The sequence below is a fragment of the Phodopus roborovskii genome, unplaced genomic scaffold, assembly GCF_943737965.1.
Source record: "Phodopus roborovskii unplaced genomic scaffold, PHOROB, whole genome shotgun sequence".
NCBI lineage: Eukaryota > Metazoa > Chordata > Mammalia > Rodentia > Cricetidae > Phodopus > Phodopus roborovskii.
Genome location: NW_026125295.1, coordinates 7,399,528 through 7,421,098, shown reverse-complemented (window position 1 = coordinate 7,421,098; position 21,571 = coordinate 7,399,528). Strand labels below are relative to the sequence as shown.

At 44.8% G+C, this 21,571-nt stretch overlaps 1 protein-coding gene across 1 annotated transcript in view; it reads left to right on the top strand.

Moving 5' to 3' along the window:
- The window catches only part of Oxsr1 (oxidative stress responsive kinase 1), a 77,738-nt gene that overhangs the window by 14,712 nt on the left and 41,455 nt on the right, over positions 1-21,571 (top strand). The window contains exons 2-3 of the mRNA XM_051202271.1: positions 8,647-8,759; positions 16,493-16,601. Coding sequence (XP_051058228.1) covers positions 8,647-8,759; positions 16,493-16,601 — 222 coding nt within the window. The remainder of the gene's footprint in view (positions 1-8,646; positions 8,760-16,492; positions 16,602-21,571) is intronic.

Sequence of the window (21,571 nt, the reverse complement as noted above, 5' to 3'; positions counted from 1 at the left end):
AGTTAAGAGGATGTAGTATTCTTCTAGTTCCAGGCTGGTTCCAAAGCTAGAGAAACCCTGCCCAAAGGCCTTGAATCCACCCATCCATCCGCCCTCCATTTTTGACAAGGTTTCTCTGCGTAGCCCTGACTGTTCTGGAAGCAGCGATGTAGCCTGGACTGGATAGGGAGCTCACAGAAACGTGCCTGCTTCTGCCTTCTGAGTGCTGAGATCAAAGGAATCAAAGGCTTGTACTACTATGCCCAACTATTTTTGTTTGTTTTGTTTTAAAGGCAGGTGCTTACTATGTAGCCTTTGCTCTCTATGTAGAACAAGCTGGCCTGGAACTCAGATTCTCTTGCTTCTGTTTTCTCAGTGCTGGGATTAAAGGCACGTGTTACCACTACCCGGAACAATTTTACTTTATAACCTCCTTGGTTGGCCTGGAACTCATGGCCCTCCTGTCTTCTCCTTATGCACACTTGAGATTGTAGAAGGGATTCACTGAGGCAGTTATTGACAACCATGCTGATTAATCCATTTTGTCTATTAATGCCCAGACCATTTTTAAAGGCAACCCACAAAGAGCATAACTTACTTTGAAGTTAATTTAGTGTGAAATTAGCTTTGAAACGTTTATTCCTGGCAGAGCATAGTAATTATTTCAACTATAACATCACTTTTAAAAAAAGTTTTTCAAGATAGTTTCTCTGTAGCCCTGGCTGTCCTGGACCAGCTTTGTAGACCAGGCTGTCCTTGAACTCACACTTAACAATTATTTTTTTACTTATATATTTTTAAGTTATTGCTTTAGTTTTGTTAATACCTTGGTCAAGGTCATGGAACTTTCAGATGTATTGCCAAGGCAGATTTGACTGTTGGGAGAGTGTAGGGGGCTGAGAGCTGTCTAAACAAACACAAAATAGAGTTAACACAGGGTGTAGCTACCTTGCTCATTTCTGTATCCGTGCACTTGCCTCATCTTAAATTGTTGTATACTTTTCTTAGGTTTATTGTTGTTGTTGTTATTACTATTTTGGGAGGGCTGAGAAAATGGTTCTGTGATTAAGAACATTGGTTGCTCTTCTAGAGGAACCAGGTTTGATTCCCAGCACCCACATGGCAGCCCACAACTGTCTGTAACTCTAGACGCACGGGATCTCATACCTTCTTCTGGCCTGTGCGCCACTAGCCACACACATGGTACACTGCATAAATGGACTTTTAACAGTTTCCTTGTGGTATGTGTGTGCATGTTCATGTGTAGCACACACGTGAAGGGTAGATTGTACATGTAGGGTGACTTCTTCACTTGCTCTTGGATTTGAGACCTGGTTACTTACTGAACCTGGCGCTCACTGATCCAACCAGACTAGCTGGCCAGTGGCTTCCAGAGATTCCCCTGTCCCTTGTCCATGTGCTGCCCTGCTCAGCTTTCGCATGGGCTCTGGGCTTCTGATCCCAGGGTCTCATGCCTGCGTGGCAAACACTCTGGATGGAGCTGTCTCTACAAGCCATTTTACAAGCTGATTTGGAATCTTATTAAAGTCAAACTCTACCGAAAGTCGTGCTTGTTATGAGGGAGTCCGGGTAACTTTGCCCCAGAATAGTGGAAACATTTTGAGTTTTGAGTCCAGCAGTCTGCTGAGGACTGTTGTTATTTGTGAAGTTACTATGCAATGCATGAAGAAAGCCTTTTTTGTTCTCATTCCCCAGCATCTTCCTGAAATTGCTCTATATTTAGGAAGATGAGAGACTAGGGAAGGAGGACAGGAATTAATGAGCACTTTGCCTGTTTAATGTTTTTCCATCTGGGGCTTGCTGTACAAGAGAATGTTTAGTGTATGGTCATACAAGTGATTAAAGGGCTGTGGAGGTGGAGCCCGGGTGACTTCAGTGGGATCTGTAAAGGATGGAGAGCTGGCAGGGGTAATTTGCTCGTCTGTGGTTTGGTAAAGGTTCAAGTACTTTTGAGCCTGAATAAGCTCACCCTCGACCAGATGATCACTTGAGACACATGTGTTTGCAGTTTAAGAAACTGAACTGATGTAATGAGGAAATAGGTGAGTATTAGCACATGGCTTGAACATTTCTCTGTCGGGCACACAGTTGGGAAATGGAAATTTGTCCTGTCACTAGTAGTGGAGCCATAGTGTGAATTTCAGTTCATTCAGTAGTAGTTCTTGGAAATAGATGACTGTTGAGTCAGGCTTTGAAAGGACATCATGTGGTTTAATACATACACATGTTACTTGCATGAAGGTAGTGCTAAATTAATTCAGGACATGAATGAGTTAATATGTCAGTTATCAGATATTTGTGCAGTGTCGTAGGTGCTGTAATTCAGAGGTCTGAGGAGTGACTTACAAATGCACTCTCCATTTTAGCAGAGGGAGGATCCCACCAAGATAAGATGTAAGAATAATCCCTGTCAGGAAGGCAGCCATGGGCCAGAGAGGGGAGGAGAGGGAAGGCAGGCAGAGAGGGCAGGTGAGGGTCCGAGTGAAAGAGAAGGCTTGGCAATGCCCTGAACTTTGTGTGTGGGTGTGTGTGTGGGGAGGAAGGGGAAACCTACCAACAAAGTCTTTTAAGATTACCCATTCGCTTTCTGCATGGGGCTGAGTTGTGGTTGTTTTTGAAGCATTGTTCCATGCTCTTATCAAAACTCTTGGATTAGGAGGTTTAGGCTGTAGTATTCTTGTTTTGTTTTGGTTTGTAACCCTGACTGTCCTGGAACTCTCTTTATAGAGCAGGCTGGCCTCAAACTCACCAGGATCTGCCTGCTTCTGCCTCCTGAGTGCAGGGACTAAAGGTGTGCACCACCACTGCCTGGTTTATGGTTGTAGTATTCTAAAAAAAATAAGATAAAGGCTATTTATTTTTTGAGACAGGGTCTCTGTGTAGTCCTGGCTGTTCTGGACTGGCTCTGCAGACCAGGCTGGCCTCTCAGAGATGTCCCTGCCTTTGCCTCCTGTGTGCCACTCCACCAGGCTAAAAGTTACCATTTAAAATGTCTAGTTGATTAGCATTTTTGCATTTAGGATATTTTGTAGTCATCAGTAAGAGGAAGAATGAACCTGCCCTATGGTGCAGTCACTACCTCTCCGCGTTCTCAAGTTGCCCCATGGTTTTGTGTCTGGGTTTGTGTGTTCTATCATTTTATAAAAGGGGAATCTGGTAATATGGGTCTCAGATAGATGCTGGACCTCGCTGGCTAGCTCACTTAGCCTGTCCCTGTTTTAGGTTTACCCATGCTTTAGTGTGTGTCAGTGTCTCACGGCTCAGGGTCCCATCACCAGCCTGACTGAGGAGCTGCTGACTCCCTCTTTGACTTACATGGGTCCTTTTCGTTACTGAGCTCATCCAGCTCATTCACAGTGATACTCCCAGCTTAAGGTGTGTACTTTCCTTCCTTTTTAGTTTTGGGACTGGGTGTCCTGAGGTGAGACCTGGAGCTGGAACTGTCTGGGGCCCAGGGAAGCCTCACACCCCTAGGTTTTGCTGCTGCTTTTGGGTGCTGGGTCACAGTTGTGTGCCACCATGCTCGGCTTTAGGTCTGCGACTTGTAATATCTAACAGACATTAAAAAAAACAAAATTAATTTTTATTTGCCTGCCTGTGTGTTCATGATTGGTACCCAGGGAGGCCAGAAGGAGGTCTGGATCCCTGGGAACTGGAGTTAGAGGTGGTGTGTACCAACTACTAAGTGTGTGCTGGAGACTGAGTTCTGCAAGTGCTTTTAACCACTGAGCCATCTCTCCAGCTCCCTGAGGCTTTTTCCTCAGGGTTTTATTTGTGTTTAGTAAACTATCTTATCTCCAAGCTCACAGGTTTTCACCCTGGGAAGTCTATATAACATTTTTCTCAGGCGCTGTGTGTGCACTGAGGATGTGTGTGCACTGAGAATGTGTGTGCACTGAGGGTGTGTGCACTGAGGGTGTGTGTGCACTGAGGGTGTGTGTGCACTGAGGGTGTGTGTGCACTGAGGGTGTGTGTGCACTGAGGGTGTGTGTGCACTGAGGATGTGTGTGCACTGAGGGTGTGTGTGCACTGAGGGTGTGTGTGCACTGAGGGTGTGTGTGCACTGAGGATGTGTGCACTGAGGATGTGTGTGCACTGAGGGTGTGTGTGCACTGAGGGTGTGTGTGCACTGAGGATGTATGTGCACTGAGGATGTGTGTGCACTGAGGATGTGTGCACTGAGGATGTGTGTGCACTGAGGGTGTGTGCACTGAGGGTGTGTGTGCACTGAGGATGTGTGTGCACTGAGGATGTGTGTGCACTGAGGATGTGTGTGCACTGAGGGTGTGTGTGCACTGAGGGTGTGTGCACTGAGGATGTGTGCACTGAGGGTGTGTGTGCACTGAGGATGTGTGTGCACTGAGGATGTGTGCACTGAGGATGTGTGCACTGAGGGTGTGTGTGCACTGAGGGTGTGTGTGCACTGAGGATGTGTGTGCACTGAGGGTGTGTGTGCACTGAGGATGTGTGTGCACTGAGGATGTGTGTGCACTGAGGGTGTGTGCACTGAGGGTGTGTGTGCACTGAGGATGTGTGCACTGAGGATGTGTGCACTGAGGATGTGTGTGCACTGAGGGTGTGTGTGCACTGAGGGTGTGTGCACTGAGGGTGTGTGTGCACTGAGGGTGTGTGTGCACTGAGGGTGTGTGTGCACTGAGGATGTGTGCACTGAGGATGTGTGTGCACTGAGGGTGTGTGTGCACTGAGGATGTGTGCACTGAGGATGTGTGTGCACTGAGGATGTGTGTGCACTGAGGATGTGTGCACTGAGGATGTGTGTGCACTGAGGGTGTGTGCACTGAGGGTGTGTGTGCACTGAGGATGTGTGTGCACTGAGGATGTGTGTGCACTGAGGGTGTGTGTGCACTGAGGTTGTGTGCACTGAGGATGTGTGCACTGAGGGTGTGTGTGCACTGAGGATGTGTGTGCACTGAGGGTGTGTGCACTGAGGATGTGTGCACTGAGGGTGTGTGTGCACTGAGGGTGTGTGTGCACTGAGGGTGTGTGTGCACTGAGGGTGTGTGTGCACTGAGGGTGTGTGCACTGAGGGTGTGTGTGCACTGAGGGTGTGTGTGCACTGAGGATGTGTGCACTGAGGATGTGTGTGCACTGAGGATGTGTGTGCACTGAGGGTGTGTGTGCACTGAGGATGTGTGTGCATTGAGGATGTGTGCACTGAGGGTGTGTGTGCACTGAGGGTGTGTGTGCACTGAGGATGTGTGTGCACTGAGGGTGTGTGTGTACTGAGGGTGTGTGTGCACTGAGGGTGTGTGTGCACTGAGGATGTGTGCACTGAGGGTGTGTGTGCACTGAGGATGTGTGTGCACTGAGGGTGTGTGCACTGAGGGTGTGTGTGCACTGAGGATGTGTGTGCACTGAGGGTGTGTGTGCACTGAGGGTGTGTGTGCACTGAGGATGTGTGCACTGAGGATGTGTGTGCACTGAGGGTGTGTGTGCACTGAGGTTGTGTGCACTGAGGATGTGTGCACTGAGGGTGTGTGTGCACTGAGGATGTGTGTGCACTGAGGGTGTGTGTGTACTGAGGGTGTGTGTGCACTGAGGGTGTGTGTGCACTGAGGATGTGTGTGCACTGAGGATGTGTGTGCACTGAGGGTGTGTGCACTGAGGTTGTGTGCACTGAGGGTGTGTGTGCACTGAGGATGTGTGTGCACTGAGGGTGTGTGTGCACTGAGGTTGTGTGCACTGAGGATGTGTGCACTGAGGGTGTGTGTGCACTGAGGATGTGTGTGCACTGAGGGTGTGTGCACTGAGGATGTGTGCACTGAGGATGTGTGCACTGAGGGTGTGTGTGCACTGAGGGTGTGTGTGCACTGAGGGTGTGTGTGCACTGAGGGTGTGTGTGCACTGAGGGTGTGTGTGCACTGAGGGTGTGTGTGCACTGAGGGTGTGTGCACTGAGGATGTGTGTGCACTGAGGGTGTGTGTGCACTGAGGGTGTGTGTGCACTGAGGGTGTGTGCACTGAGGGTGTGTGTGCACTGAGGATGTGTGTGCATTGAGGATGTGTGCACTGAGGGTGTGTGTGCACTGAGGGTGTGTGTGCACTGAGGATGTGTGTGCACTGAGGGTGTGTGTGCACTGAGGGTGTGTGTGCACTGAGGGTGTGTGTGCACTGAGGATGTGTGCACTGAGGGTGTGTGTGCACTGAGGATGTGTGTGCACTGAGGGTGTGTGCACTGAGGGTGTGTGTGCACTGAGGATGTGTGCACTGAGGATGTGTGTGCACTGAGGGTGTGTGTGCACTGAGGGTGTGTGTGCACTGAGGATGTGTGTGCACTGAGGATGTGTGTGCACTGAGGATGTGTGTGCACTGAGGGTGTGTGCACTGAGGGTGTGTGTGCACTGAGGATGTGTGCACTGAGGATGTGTGCACTGAGGATGTGTGTGCACTGAGGGTGTGTGTGCACTGAGGGTGTGTGTGCACTGAGGGTGTGTGTGCACTGAGGACGTGTGTGCACTGAGGGTGTGTGTGCACTGAGGGTGTGTGTGCACTGAGGGTGTGTGTGCACTGAGGGTGTGTGCACTGAGGGTGTGTGCACTGAGGATGTGTGTGCACTGAGGATGTGTGCACTGAGGGTGTGTGCACTGAGGGTGTGTGTGCACTGAGGATGTGTGCACTGAGGGTGTGTGCACTGAGGGTGTGTGCACTGAGGGTGTGTGTGCACTGAGGATGTGTGCACTGAGGGTGTGTGTGCACTGAGGGTGTGTGTGCACTGAGGATGTGTGCACTGAGGATGTGTGCGCACTGAGGGTGTGTGTGCACTGAGGGTGTGTGTGCACTGAGGGTGTGTGTGCACTGAGGGTGTGTGTGCACTGAGGGTGTGTGTGCACTGAGGGTGTGTGTGCACTGAGGGTGTGTGTGCACTGAGGGTGTGTGCACTGACGATGTGTGCACTGAGGGTGTGTGCACTGAGGATGTGTGCACTGAGGATGTGTGCACTGAGGGTGTGTGTGCACTGAGGGTGTGTGTGCACTGAGGGTGTGTGCACTGAGGGTGTGTGTGCACTGAGGGTGTGTGTGCACTGAGGGTGTGTGTGCACTGAGGGTGTGTGTGCACTGAGGGTGTGTGTGCACTGAGGGTGTGTGTGCACTGAGGGTGTGTGCACTGACGATGTGTGCACTGAGGGTGTGTGTGCACTGAGGGTGTGTGCACTGACGATGTGTGCACTGAGGGTGTGTGGTTCCAGCTTGTACTTCAGGTGCTCATTTCATTGTCTTTTCCTTCACATCAAGAGGAAAGATGGCCGGGCAGTGGCAGTGGTGGTGCACACCTTCTACCCTGGCGCTCTCTCTCTCTGTCTCTGTCTCTCTCTCCCTCTCCCTTTCTCTCTCTCCCTCCCTCTTCTTTCCCCCCCTCTTCTTTGCTCCCCAGGACCGCCAGGGCTGTTACAGAGAAAATCAAAAAGCAGCAAGCATTTTTACCAGCTGACCCCCTCCATAGTTTCTTCATCAAGACTTTTTTTTTTTTAATTTTTATTTTATTTATTTTTTCATTCTCTTGTAGCCCAGGCTGATCTCCAGCTTGTCGTGTAGTCAGAGATGATTTTGAACTGACCCTCCCGCCTCCATTTCCTAAGAGCTGGCGTCACAGGTGCACACTGCGCCACATCCAGGGTCGTGCCATTTTGATTGCATCCTGGGCATTTGGGTTATTACTATGTCAGCACACTCTTGATCCTCGTTTACTCTTGTATTTTGGCCAAACTCTAGTTTGGTTTAGCGAGTAGCTTTCTGTCTAACCCTTGGTCACTAGTTCTCAGGGCTCCAGTGACCCTGCTCTGGCACCTCCGCAGCTCCATGCAGGACCTGCCCTGGCCCTATGTGTTGCTAAAGGCTGGTTGGCTTGGCATTGCCGTAGCGCAGGCCGGGCTGAACTGCCTGCCACTGTTGAAGGTGTGAAGAGGAGGACCGTGTTTATGCTAGTGTTGGTCATTCGGGACAGTCCTTGCTGTGCTGAGGGCTGGGGAGCTGCCTTATTCACAGGTCTCTCCCCAGAGGGCAGGCCCTTCTAGTTCGTGCGTCCTTGGTAGCTCTGGGGTGCAGACATGGGAGGGGGAGGGAAGTGCTCACCGTGGGCCTTCCTACTTCTGGGTCTCTAAGTGCGCTGTCTCCTTCCTATACCTTCGCTATTTACTTGTATTTGGAGAACAGGGTATGGGCCTATGTTATCATACTTTAGGACTGGAATCCTAACAGTTTTCAATTGTTTTGTACTGTTATTTATTGGCTATACACATGAAACAGCTGAGGGTGGTTTTTGTTTTTAATTCTAAACTGCATTTTGTGTGTGTGTGTGTGTGTGTGTGTGTGTGTGTGTGTGTGTGTGTCTAAGTGCCATGGTGTGAGTGTGGAGGTCAGAGGACATCTTTTTGGGATCAGTTCCCTCGACCATGTGGGCCTTGGGTTTGAACTCAGGCTGTCAGGTGAAACCTTTACCTACTGAGCCACCTTGTTGGTCCTGAGGTTCTTAAGGTTGTGTTCACCAGCTCTCTAGGGTGTGTCTCCTCTGTTGTCACTGTGGGGCAAGGTGGGCTTAATTTAATCTTCACTGTTTAAATTTTGGTGATTCAAAATGCCCTGCTTTATTTGTTTGTTTAATTAATTATTGCTTATGTATTTGTTTTCAGGGAGTGGAGCAACTGCTGTGGTCCAGGCAGCTTATTGTGCCCCCAAAAAGGAGAGAGTGGCAATCAAACGGATAAACCTGGAGAAGTGCCAGACTAGCATGGATGAACTCCTGGTATGCACAGCTCATGTCTCCTTCCTCCTTCCTTCCTGCCTGTCTTCCTTCTTCCTTCCTCCTTCCTTCCTGCCTGCCTTCCTTCTTCCTTCCTCCTTCCTTCCTGCCTTCCTTCTTCCTTCCTCCTTCCTTCCTGCCTGCCTTCCTTCTTCCTTCCTCCTTCCTTCCTGCCTGCCTTCCTTCCTTCTTCCTTCCTTTTTTTTTTTTTTTAAATAATTGTTTATTTTTATATGCATTGGTATTTGGCCTACATGTATGAAGCATGTCTGTGTTACTGTGTTACTGTGAACTGGAGTTACAGACAGCTGTGAGCTTCCATGTGGGTGCTGGGAATTGAACCCAGTCCTCTGGAAGAGCAATTAGTGCTCTGAACTGCTGAGCCTTCTCTGTAGTCCCCATAGCTCATATTCCTGAAATGGAGAGATGTACTCTGTAGTTATGTTAGTTACTTTTGAAAAGATGACTCATTTTCATTAATAAGTGATTATTAAAAATTATAAAATCAAAGGACGTTGGAAGAAGTTACAGTCTTATTACTCAGGTTAACATCTGATGCATACTGTCTTAGACTGAATATTTAATTTCTTTTTGGTTTTTCAAGACAGGGCTTCTCTGTATTGCTTTGGAGCCTGTCCTAGCAGGCTGGCCTCGAACTCACAGAAACTGCCTGCCTCTGCTTCCCGAGTGCTAGGACTAAAGTTGTGCACCACCAACACCAAGCTTGAATATTTAAATTTATTAGCATTTTTTGTGATTTGATCTGTACATTGAATGGCTTATTGTACTGCTCTATTTGTGTTTGTTCATGTAGATTTAGTAAATACATGTGTAGTATCCACTGAATATGGATAGTTTATTGAACATGTGTTCTAGTATTATATGATTGCACTTTGTGATTATTAATACAGTGGTGGTTATTTAGTTCTCATTTCTCTAAGTAATACATGGATTGTGATTCCTGGGTCAAGAATCTTTTAAAAGCTACTGGCTTTAGAGAAACATCGGTTTGTGCTATGCTCACTGATGTAAGATACGAGGTAGATGGGCCCTCTGCCTCTTTGTATTTATTTTAGAAACTTTTATTTTTTGAGATAGGGTCTCACTGTGTGGCCCTGGTTGCCCTGGAACTCTGCATAGATCAGGCTGGCCTCAGACTCCCAGACTCAGAGATCACCTGCTCCTGCCACTTGAGCGATAGGATTAAAGACATGTACCGCCATGCAGGCTTTTAATTTATTTTGAGAGTTTATTTTGCTGTGTGTGTACTTGTTTTGCAAGTACACATGTAGGCCAGAGTCCAGTGTTGGGTGTCCTCCTCAGTTGCTTTCTACTGTGTTTTTGAGGTGAGCCCGGTGCTTGCTAATTTGACTTGACTGGCAGATGTCAAGCTTCAGAGAACCTCCCGTCTCTGTCTCCTCAGTACTGGGACTGTAAGCATGTGCCGTGTCAGGCTGCAGGTTCTGGGGAGGGAACTAAGATAGGACCAAGTGGTGATAAAAGATGTTCTGTTTAAAAATAAAAAAGTAGCCTCACAGGGGTTGTTTTGTACTTCTGTTGTATTCTTGGATTAGCAGTATAGTTTAAGAATATAACCTTGTGTAGGACTTATATAGTGAGTTACACGATAGCCAAGGTTATGTAGAGAAACCTTGTCTCAAAATATATAAGCACCCAAAGAAGTTATGTAGTAAGTGCTTAGCAAGGAAAATTAGACAGCTTCAAAAGTCTTATCTTTGTCTACTTTTTTGGTTTTTGAGACAAGGTGTCTCTATATAGCTCTGACTGTCCTGGAACTTGTTATGTAAACCAGACAGGCCTTGAATTTACAGAGATCCACCTGCCTATATGTTCTGAGTACTGGGATTAAAGGCATGTGCCACCATGCCTGGCTCATTAAATATTTTTTATTTTTTGTTAGTTTTGTAAAGTTAGCAATCAAGTCTAGATATATCTATTGTATGTGTGCTAGGTAAATGCTGCTCTATTGAGTGACATTTCTAGTTCATTTAATTAATCCTGGTGAGTTTTTTGTTTGGTTTGGGTTTTTGTTTTTTGTTTTGCTTAAGGAGAAAATATAATAGCCCCTTAGATGCTTTCCTAAATAATACAGTATTTGAAAGCTGTAATCTACCATAGTACATGTCTTGATATTTTTATTTTATGAGTTTTTTTCTAAGGGTATTTGCAATGGAACTGGAGAGTTGGCTCAATGGTTAAGAGTAATTGTTGCTCTTACAGAGAACCCACCCTGTACCCACACAGCAGCTTACAACAATATGTAACTCCAACAGTAGGGGATTTGGTGACGTCTGATCTCCATCAGACAAAGCGTGCACGTCGCATGGTTCTCTCCTGCCTGTCTCCTAAGCGCTGGATTAAAACACATTTATTGGTTATGTTTCTCTTCAAAATTTTTAGACAAGTAGCTTCTCTTTTGTAAACATGTTTTCAAAACTTGATTACGTTTCCATATGGCTTTTTCATACTCTGTTTAATTAACCTTTCCACACACTATACCTATTTCTCCAGTATCCCATACATCAGCGCCCCACCCCCACCCCCAGCCTGTGTTCTGCATTGATTGGTAGAATGCTTACCTATGGGTAAGCATGCAGTGCATGAAGACCTGGGTGTGGTCTGAGTGTGAAATCTGCATGTAAATTGATAGAGCTAAAATAATTAAGTAGGTGAGGCCAACCAGGTACAGAAAAGCATGAGGACATGGTTTATTCTGTGTGGATGAAAAACTAACTGAATTGTGTGAATGGAAGAAACATGCCTTTTGAATAATTAAAAGCTGTCAGTTAAATGGTAGAAATCAAGGTGAGTTTCAAAAGCAAAGAAAAATTATCATTGAAAAAAAAATGGAGCTGAAGTGGTGGTATTTGGCTTTGACCCTGCCCACTTGGGAGGCAGAGGCAGGCAGGTCTGTGAGTTCGAGGCCAGCCTGGTCTACAGAGAGAGTTGTTCTAGGACAGCCAGAGCCACACAGAGAAACCCTGTCTTGAAAAACCAAGGGGGGGGGAGTGGAAAAACAATTTTAAAAGCTAGAGATACAGCACAGTTTTACGGTATCTGTCTAGTATGTTGGCTCTAGGTTTAACATTAGCCAAGAAATAAATGAGAAAATTGTGCCAGGGGTGGTGGTGCATGCCTTTGATCTCAGTACTTAGAGGTAAAGGTAGGTGGATCTCACTGAGTTCCAGGCCAGCCTGGTCTACCTTATCTTAAAAAAAAAAAAAAAAAAAAGGAGGGAGGGAGGATAAAGGCATTAACTAATTGTAAAGAACTTTGAAGAAGCAGTTTCATTAGCAAGGATAGGCTTCATAGGTGGCAAGGGAAATTTGAGTCAGAGTGAATATGCCAGGCTTGTTAGTGTTTGTGTGTTCTTTAGGAAGGGAAGCAAAACTGAACAGGTGTTACTGGGGATTCTCTCCCCCTGTGGAGGAGGAGGGTTGTCTCAGGAGGCTTTTCTACTTTGTTGTCCTTTCAGTTTCCTGCTAGAAAACTCTAGAAAATACAGTTTCTCGGGCTAAAGCTCAGAGGTTTAGCTTAACCTGTAAGACCTACAGTCGTTCCCAGGCCTTTACGGCAGCTGCCACCCTGATGTGCAGTTTGTTCTCTCTTGCCCTCCCTTGCCAGCTGCCAGGTCCTACTGTGTGTGCCTCCTCTTTCTCCCGGCCCCTCCCTTTTCATCTGTATTGTCTTTACGATTTTTAAAGCTGGAATGAGCTTTGGCCTGACACTTGCTTAGCAAGTGCTCTGCCACTCAGCTGTGTTTCGGCGATACTTTAACCCTTCAGAGACAACTAAGCGTGCAGACTGTCAGAGTTCTGCTCCTCTCAGCTCTCTCTAATAGGAATGCAACCATGGTGCAGTTACCTTACCCAACAATGAGCTTCTCATCATTTTTCCGTCGTCTCTTATTCAGATGGCAGCAGCAGTCTAGAGTAGTTGCCTCAGGTCTTCATTTGTTAGGATAGAGGCTGGATTTGTAGGAATCTCAGAAGGTTCCAGGTGTTTAAACAGTTGAGCTTACTTCACTGTCTGCATAGACCTTGAAAGACCTTGTTGATTGTGACTTGAGTTTGTGTGTCTCTCTGGGGCACTCGTTGGTGTCTGCTAACTTCCTTATTAAACTGTTTATTATTCTGTGTTGTCAGGGCATTTGTTGAACTTCTTCACCAGACTCCGTTTTAGGAGGGTTTGTCAATGGTCTGCAGTTGGGCCTGACACAGTTGGTATAATAGACATTAATAAATGCCTGGACTGAGTATGAACTACTCAACCAAGCAGTTCTGTTCACTCTGCTGCCATTTGCTTGTTTACCTTTCAGCCAGGGATCCACTGTTTATCCCTGGCTGGCCTGAGCCTCTTTTTGTGTAGACTAAGCTGGCCTACCTTCTGAGTGCTGTGATTAAAGGTATGTGCCATCTCAAACCAGGGCTGACACCAATTTCTAAAAACGACTTACTGTTTTTAAATGATGTGTGCATTGGGTATGTGCACATGCATGCGGGCACCTGCAGAGGCCAGAACTAGAACTAAAGTTACAGCAGATGTGAGCTGCCCAGTGTGGATACTGGGAACAGAACTCAGGTCTTCTGCATGATGAGCCATTTTTCCAGCCCTCAGGCTACCAGTGTTTATCCCTAACTGTGCTCCAGGACCTTGAGAAGACCCTTTGCTGACAGCTCCAGCTGTTGGGGGCCGGGAGCGTGTTCCTAGATGTTAAATACATAGAAGAAGGTTGGGCTAAGAACAAGGAGAAGTCTTAACTGAGGAGATGGAGATTCTCTAGGGAAGTTCTTTCTCCTGCTCCTTCTTAGTCGTTGTCACTGAGGTGGGTTGTGGCTGCCATTTAGCATTCAGATGGGATTGTACTGAAGTTAGGGGTTATCTGATAGCCACCTGAGATCCAGCCAGCTTTGATAAGCCCTTACTGGTGTCCCATCCTCAGAAATAAAAGAGTATTTGGCAGAATAGGAATTGAGCAAGGCCATTGAGGTAGTACATGATTAAGTCAGGGTAACAATTATTATGCCTTAAACATATCTCACATATTTTATCATATTTAAATGTTACTCTGGGGCTGGGGATGAGACTCAGTAGTCGTGGTTTAATATTTTAGTACTGAGGCGGGAGAGCACTTGCCTTTTTCATCTCTTACTGCTTCTGTTTCCCGCAGCCTGTAAAGCTAAACTGAGGCACATCTCTTCTGACAAGGCCTCTTTGACCATACTTGCCTCAGCTAGTTTTTCCTGTTGATTCTTTTGTATTACCCTTACGAATTTGTCCTGTTACGTTTAACATCCTCACTAATTGTCCTGTACACGCTGCCCTACCTGCTCCTTTTTATATGCAACTGTATAACGGTTAATAGGCAGGGGCCTACTCAGTTCTTCTCCCTGTTCTTTCCTGAGGTCTAGACATTAAGGGGCCTTGAAAAGTCCCTGCTGGTGACTTGAGGGCTTGCAAAATATGTTCAGCAAGGCCTTTGCTAGAAATAAATTTGTATTTAAGTAGATAAAAAAATAACATTTGAGTACTTCATTTATCATTTTTGAAGAATTTAAAAATCTTTCTATACCAAAGATATAAAGTATGTACATGAAAACATTAAAAGCTGTGTAAATCACTGTAGGATTTCATTCATTCCACAGACATTATTTATTAGAGTTGTATGTGTGCCAGACACAATGATAAATGCAAAAAATACTCTTAGTTTTCATTGAGCTTACAGTTTTGTGTATGTGTGTGTTGTGGCGTGGTGCAGAAAATAACTAGGCAGTAAGTTCAGGAGCTGGAGAGATGACAGTGGTTCTGAACTTTTGCTGCCCTTCCAGAGGACCTCAGTTAAGGCCTTAGGATCCAAGTCAGGTGGCTCTCAACTGCCTGTAACTAATAGCTCCAAGTCATCCATGCCATCTTCTGACCTTTATGGGTGCACAGGTGCACACATACCCCAAATAAGAATGAAGAAAGCAGTGAAGTTCTATTTTAAGCTTGTGTGTGTGTGTGTGTATGTATGAATGTATGTATGTATGTATGTACGTACTAGAGATTGAACTAAGGACCTAGCACATGAGCACATGCTAGGCAGCTCCATGATGGCTGGGAACATTTTATGAGATAGAATCTTTATGTAGCCCCGGGTGGCCTTAAAAACTAAGAAGGGGGCAGGAGAGATAGTTCAGTGCTTAAAAGCTCTGGCTGCTCTTTGAGAGGACCCAGGTTTATCTTGCTCAGTCCACATGGTGCTCACAACCCCAGTTCCAGGTGGTCTGACACCCTCCTCTGACCTCCATAGGCACCCGGCATGAATATGGTTCACAGACATTCACTCAGACAAAACACTCATACACAAAAATAAAATAAATAAATATACATTAACAACCCTCTGTGTAGCTGAATCTGTCCTTAGACTCTCTTATCCCTCTCACCTTCCCCTCCCAGGGGACACTGCGTGCATGTGTCATCACATGTGGGGATCCGGTTCTAAGCCCTGGCCTTCATGTAGCCTCAGTCTAGCAGAGCCAGACAAGTAAGCTCATATGTACTGTGTAGTATTTACATGCTGTAACGGGAGAAGGTGTACAAGGTTCTTTGAAGTTAAGGGGCTCTTGGACTTCCAGTCTAAGGCCTCTCCCATCTGGAAAAATAAAGTTGTTTTTCTGCCTTTTTAATTAAAAAAGAAGAAGAAGAGAAGAAGAAAGAGAAGAAAGAAAAAGGAGGAGAAGCAGTAGCAGCCTCTGACGAATCTGGATGCTTTGGGAAAATGTTAAAAATGCCTCCACTGAAATCAGATTGCTCAGTTAAGGTGCTGTGGTATTGTGTGATACAGAGGAAACGGTAGAATCATTAAGTTGATTTGTGTGGCTACGTCATAAGAGTGAGGTCAGAAGGGACAGGGATAAGACCTGAGGGCCCCAAGTTATTCAGGGTTCTCTAAAATTTTTATAAACTGAGATAGAGTTAGACTCTAGCACAGGGGTCATTACTCTGGATTTAGTTTATAACATTGCACAATTTCACTTCTAAGTGTGAGAATTGACAATCATTTCACAAAAATTAGTTGAATAGGTATTTTTACTAGGACAAAACAACCCTCCTCCACAGACAGACAAAAAAAAAAAAAAAAAAAGTCACCTTCTGTTCCTTCTGTTTATTAGTAATTATTCTCTGTGGGCCAGATTTCCCAAGATAGCCAACCATTCAAGGATGCTTTGAAGTAAAAGTACGTGCCCTAATGGAGAGGCTTCCTGAGGTTCTGTGCCAGGGTGTGATAAACAATGCATACTTTCTGCTTCAGACATTGCTAATACTGCATCTACCTCAGAACTGACTGAGGGAAACTACATGATTTCCTGGTTTAGCCTTTGTTTTTTGTTTTGGTTTCTCTGTGTAGCCCTGGCTGTCCTGGAATTCACTCTGTGGATCAGGCTGGCCTCAAACTCACAGAGATCTCCCTGCCTCTGCCTCCTGAGTGCTGGGATTAAAGGCCTGCTGTAGTCTTTTTAGATGAGATCTCAGCTGTGTGTCCCGGTCAGACTGTGCCAGGGTTAGAGGTGTATGTAGCCTGGCCTGTAACCATTCGTGAAGAGATTAGTACCTTGGAAACCGCAGGGGAGTCTATGACATAATCCTGGAACAACCAAATCTGGATTTGCTAATTGATAAGGGATGCTTTAAGATGGGATTTAATGAGTGACCATGTATTTTCTTCTTTGTAGAAAGAAATTCAAGCCATGAGTCAATGCCATCACCCTAATATTGTGTCTTACTACACGTCTTTTGTGGTAAAGGATGAGCTGTGGCTAGTCATGAAGCTGCTGAGTGGAGGTGAGTATATCACAGTGGTGCGCTGTGTTCCATGGGCTGAAAGTCTACTGAAAATTTCCCAGCACTCAGGGCAGAGGCAGGCAGATCTCTGTGAGTTCAAGGCCAGCCTCACCTGCAACCAGAGTTACAAAGTGAGATCTCGCCTAAAAATTAACAAACAAACAAACAAATAAATAAATAAATAAATAAATAAATGTCTTCTTATCCTGATAAGGTTTTGTTGACTTTTTATATTTGAGCTAGCGTCTAGCTTCTATAGCTTTCACACATTCTGTTTGGCTGTTAACCTCCATCACCTCTCTTAACTTAGTATAGTTTCCTTCCCCTTCTTTAGTCTGTACTGTAGCCCCATTAAAAAGGCAGACTAGCAAGACTGAGGCCAGGTGAGATGGCTGGTCTGTTTGGCTCTGGGACTGCGTAAAGGGATGTGAGCGTCACAAGGCTGTCTTCAGAGGAGGCGTGCCGAAGCATCAATCCCGCCCCAGTAACAAACATTTAAATGTATCGTAAGAGTTGATTGGTGGCCTGGAGAGAGATGACTTAGTAGTTGAGAAAACTTGTTTTTGCCAAGGACTGATCTCCATTTCCAGCACCCACATGGTGGCTTACAACCATCCCTAACTCCCAGTCCCCTGGGATCCCATAGTTTTGACTTTTGGGTATAGGTGGAAGTTTTCCATTGCGGCAGCCACTCCCAAATAGCTACCCTGAGGCTTAATATTAATTGTAAACACTTCGCCATTAGCTCAGGCTTGTTACTAGCTAACTCTTGCATTTAAATTAATCTATATTTTTTTAATCCATGCTTTGCCACGTGGCTCATGATTTATTACCTTATTTTCTACATGTCCTGCTTTCTTGGTGGCTGGCAGGCATCTCCTCTCGTCTGGGGGTACTGGGCACACATATATATCAGTGCATATATATTTATGTTCAAAACACTCATACTGTAAAATAATTTTAAAGATTGATTGTTGAGCTGAATATGATGGCTCCTGCCTGTAATCCCAGCACATAGGAGGCTAAAGCGGGAAGATTTCAAGTTTGAGGCCAGCTTAGACCATATATAACTGGTTTCTTGACTTTTGATTCTGGATAATTTTTTTTTCTGTGTGAGCGAGCATGGGTGCGTATTTGCATGTTCATTGAAATATGCACAGGCATGTTTATGTTTTTGTGTGTTTGTGTTCATATGTGTACATGTGTAGGCAAGAAAACAACTTTAAATTTTATTCCTTAAATGCCTTCCCCCTTCCTTGGTTTGAGACGGGGTCTTTCACTGCCCTGGTCTTTGCCAAGTGGTCTAAGCTGGCTGGCCAGCAAACCCCAGGGGTCTGCCTATATCCAAAAGAAGTGATGCCAGCCAGGGCTACACAGAGAAACCCTGTCTCGAACAACAACAAGCAAGCAAAAAAAAAAAAAAAAAGAAACTTTTCATGAATTAACTGATTTTAAACAGGCATTGAATGCCAAGATATATAAAATACAAAACTGTGAGGCCGTACGTAGATAGTAGTGGCAGAGTTCATCTTAAAATCCTTGTCAGACCTGGGTTGTCACAACCTTGAACAAACAAAACAAACATGACTATTAAACATTACTATTAAAGATACCTTCAGATAGGAAGCCTTCCTGATGTGGTGCAGTACGTCACAGACCTAAAAATATCTAGCCTAAATTTCATCAAATTGAATTTTCAGTCTAATGCTCAGTATGCTAGAAATAGACATAGAGATTAGGTGTGAGATTAAAAAGGAAGAATTAAATCTAGATAGAACCTTTCAATCAGTTTGAACATAATATAAATTTATAAAACTATTTTACTATTATGCTGAAATCTGTTCTCCTTTGCACAGAAAATCTTGATTTCCCCTAATATTAGAATAATTATGTATGTTTTTCTTGTAACGTATATGTAATATATACAAATACATGGGCATTTGGCATGTGTAGATTGAACTTTTTTTGTTTTTCGAGACAGGGTTTGTTGTCTGGCCCCAGATGTCCTGGAACTTGCTTTGTAGACAGGCTGGGTTTGAACTCCGTCTACCTCAGCCTCTCAAGTGTTGGGATTAAAGACATACACCACCATTGCCTGGCTGATTAAACATTATTTTATGGTTAACTGAAGACACGCTATATATAGCGATAGGTCCGTCTCCCTCTTTTGGTGAGGCTTCCGCTTGAATGTGTAGCAAGATTGGTAGAGCTCTCAAGTGACGGGGCCACTCAGCCTTCCCATGCCGTCTTGCTTGGTTTCTGTGTTTCTTGCTTTTTGTAAGGAGTGTGACTTTCCATTTTATAGAGTATAGTTGCAGAAGAAAGAATCCACATTTATTTAGTTTTGAGTTTGGGTGTGGTATTTCTCTTCATACTTCTTCAGAGAGACATAGGCCTTAGAATACAATATGCATGTCACTAGAAAAATTGCAGCTCTCAACTTCACCTTTTTGCTGAATGAGAATGCCTTTCTCACTCAGGGTGCGGATAAGCTGATATGAGGATGCAGAAGTAAGCATCTGCCACCATGCTTTCATGTAGGAGGTGTCCAGAATGTTTAGTCATGGCTGCCGCAAGCTCTCAGCGTAGCCAGAATCCCTCCTTTGTTTTAATCCATTAGTGACACACTGGAGACAGTGGATTGCTTTGTTAAAGGCCCACTTCATGTGTGGTTGCTAACACCAACTCCCTTTCAAGTTGGTGGTCGGGTGTGGTTCTTTTCAGTACAGATAGACATGGGAACATTAGGTAACAGTGTATCTTTCTTTTGATCACCTATAGCATAACTTCTTCCTTGTGATTTACAATAATGTGTAATACAGAGTTTTTCATGTTTTGAAAAGATTTGATGGGTGGGAATGTGTACCTACTTCTCCCATTGCTTTCTTGTGTGCTTGCCCACCCTTTCCCAACCCCAGGCACATGAACTGTCCTGTGAAAGGGTCCTGACCCCTCTGTGACCCTTGATCACAGACAGGCGGGGCCTCAACCCCACGCACATTAATTGTCCTGTGAAAGGGTCCTGTCCCCTCTGAGGCCCTGATCACAGACAGGCGGGGCACTTGCTCTTTGTCTCTCCTGGTCTTAGGTTTCCTGAGTCAGGGTCTGCGTTATCCAGCCCAGTGCTAGGATACTTTAAAACATGTCTTGATCATAATTCTTTATATAATTATGTAGATTTTTACAAGTCAGCATATTTGTTTGTTTTTTCAAGACAGGGTTTCTCTGTGTAACAGCTGTAGCTGTCCTGGAATAGACTGTCCTGGAATAGACCAGGCTGGCCTCAAATTCGCAGAGATCCACCACCTTTGCCTCCCGAGTGCTGGGACTACAGGCGTGTGCCACCACCACCCATCTTTAATTTTTAAAGTTTTGAAATTTAATAAAACTAAAATGAAATCCACCATATGTATATATATTTATATACACATATATAAATATATTTATTGACATTAAGAAATCTTATTCTGATATTTCCAGCAGTAAGAATAACAGCTTCCATTTTGAATTTTAATTCTTTTAACTTGTTTTGCGTTTTAGATAGAGTCTGTGTAATCCTGGCTGTCCTGGAGCTCACTGTGTAGACCTGGTCTTTAACTCACATTGAAATTTATTTTTATGGATCTGAGTGCTCTATCTGCATGTATGCCTTTGTGCCAGAAGAGGGCACCAGATCTCATTATAGATGTGAAGCCTGTAATAAAGGGTTGTGAAGCCCTTCCTGGCCAAATATCTGTTTCTGCAATTTGTTAGCACCACATTGTAGTGTCAGATCTTCAAAATCAGGTAGTTGGGGCCAGCAAGTTTGACCTCAGTCTATGTGTGTGCACCGTGTTCATATATGCACACACAGATGAGGAAGTATATCAGATGATCCAAGTGATAAAGAAAACTCTGAGAGGAAGGGAAGCAAGTACTTATCATCATTAAAGGACAATTATAGGATTATAAAAATCTAATTTCAATATGTTTTCTTAGTAAGGTATTTTGTTATTTAGAACAGTTCTCATTTTTGTCATACTCCGAGAGAAATGTGGATAATCCCTTGGTCTAAGAAGAATATCTGATTTAATAGTGATGAGATTTTCATGCTTAATCAGTAATAGTGAGTTTATAGCTTTTTTGACATCTATTGGCTTATAATGGAATACTGAAATAAATTTTGGGCCCTGTGAAACCTCAAAGGCTCAGAAACACTGTAGTAGTGGTTGTAGCTGTTAAGGGTTGGGGTTGTAGTTCAATGGTAGGATGCTTGTCTAGCATGGGCAAGGTCCTGGCTCAGTCCCCATTCCTGTAAGAAAAAGGGAGAGAATAACGTGAGTTTACTTTTGTTTTTAAAAGGATATTTTCACAAGAGCAAAGAGATGTAAGTGACATTAATTCATTTGATTAATTGACAGATTTGACAGGAATCTGAAGTCAGCAGCTGACATGTAATTAATTAATTTGAGTAATTGACAGATTTGACAGGAACCTGAAGTCAGCAGTTGCTTTACTTTGTTCCCGTTACTTTTTTTTTTTTTAAATATCTTTACAAATGCTAACCTTTATTAGATGTATTTATGTGAATGTGGTATAGCATGTGTGTGCAGTGCCCACAGAAGTCAGAAGAGAGCACTGGATCCCTTGGGACTGGAGTGACAGACAGTTAGGAACCAGCATGTGGGTGCGGGGAGCTGAAGCTAGAGTCTCTGTGAGAGCAACAAGTGCTCTTGACCCCTGATCCCTGCCAACACTGTCCTCATAATTCGCAGATTGCCTCGGATGATTAGGGTTTTGCATTGCTATCGTTGGTCTTTTTACTCTTTGCTCTTTGGGGGCCACCACCCAGCTCCCAAATACATACACTGAGACTCACTTATCCTTATTTATGAGTGCTGGTCTTAGCGTGGGTTGTTTCTAGCCAGCTTTTCTTAAATTATCCCGTCTACCTTTTGCCTATGGGCTTTTTACTCCGTGACTGGTCCCTG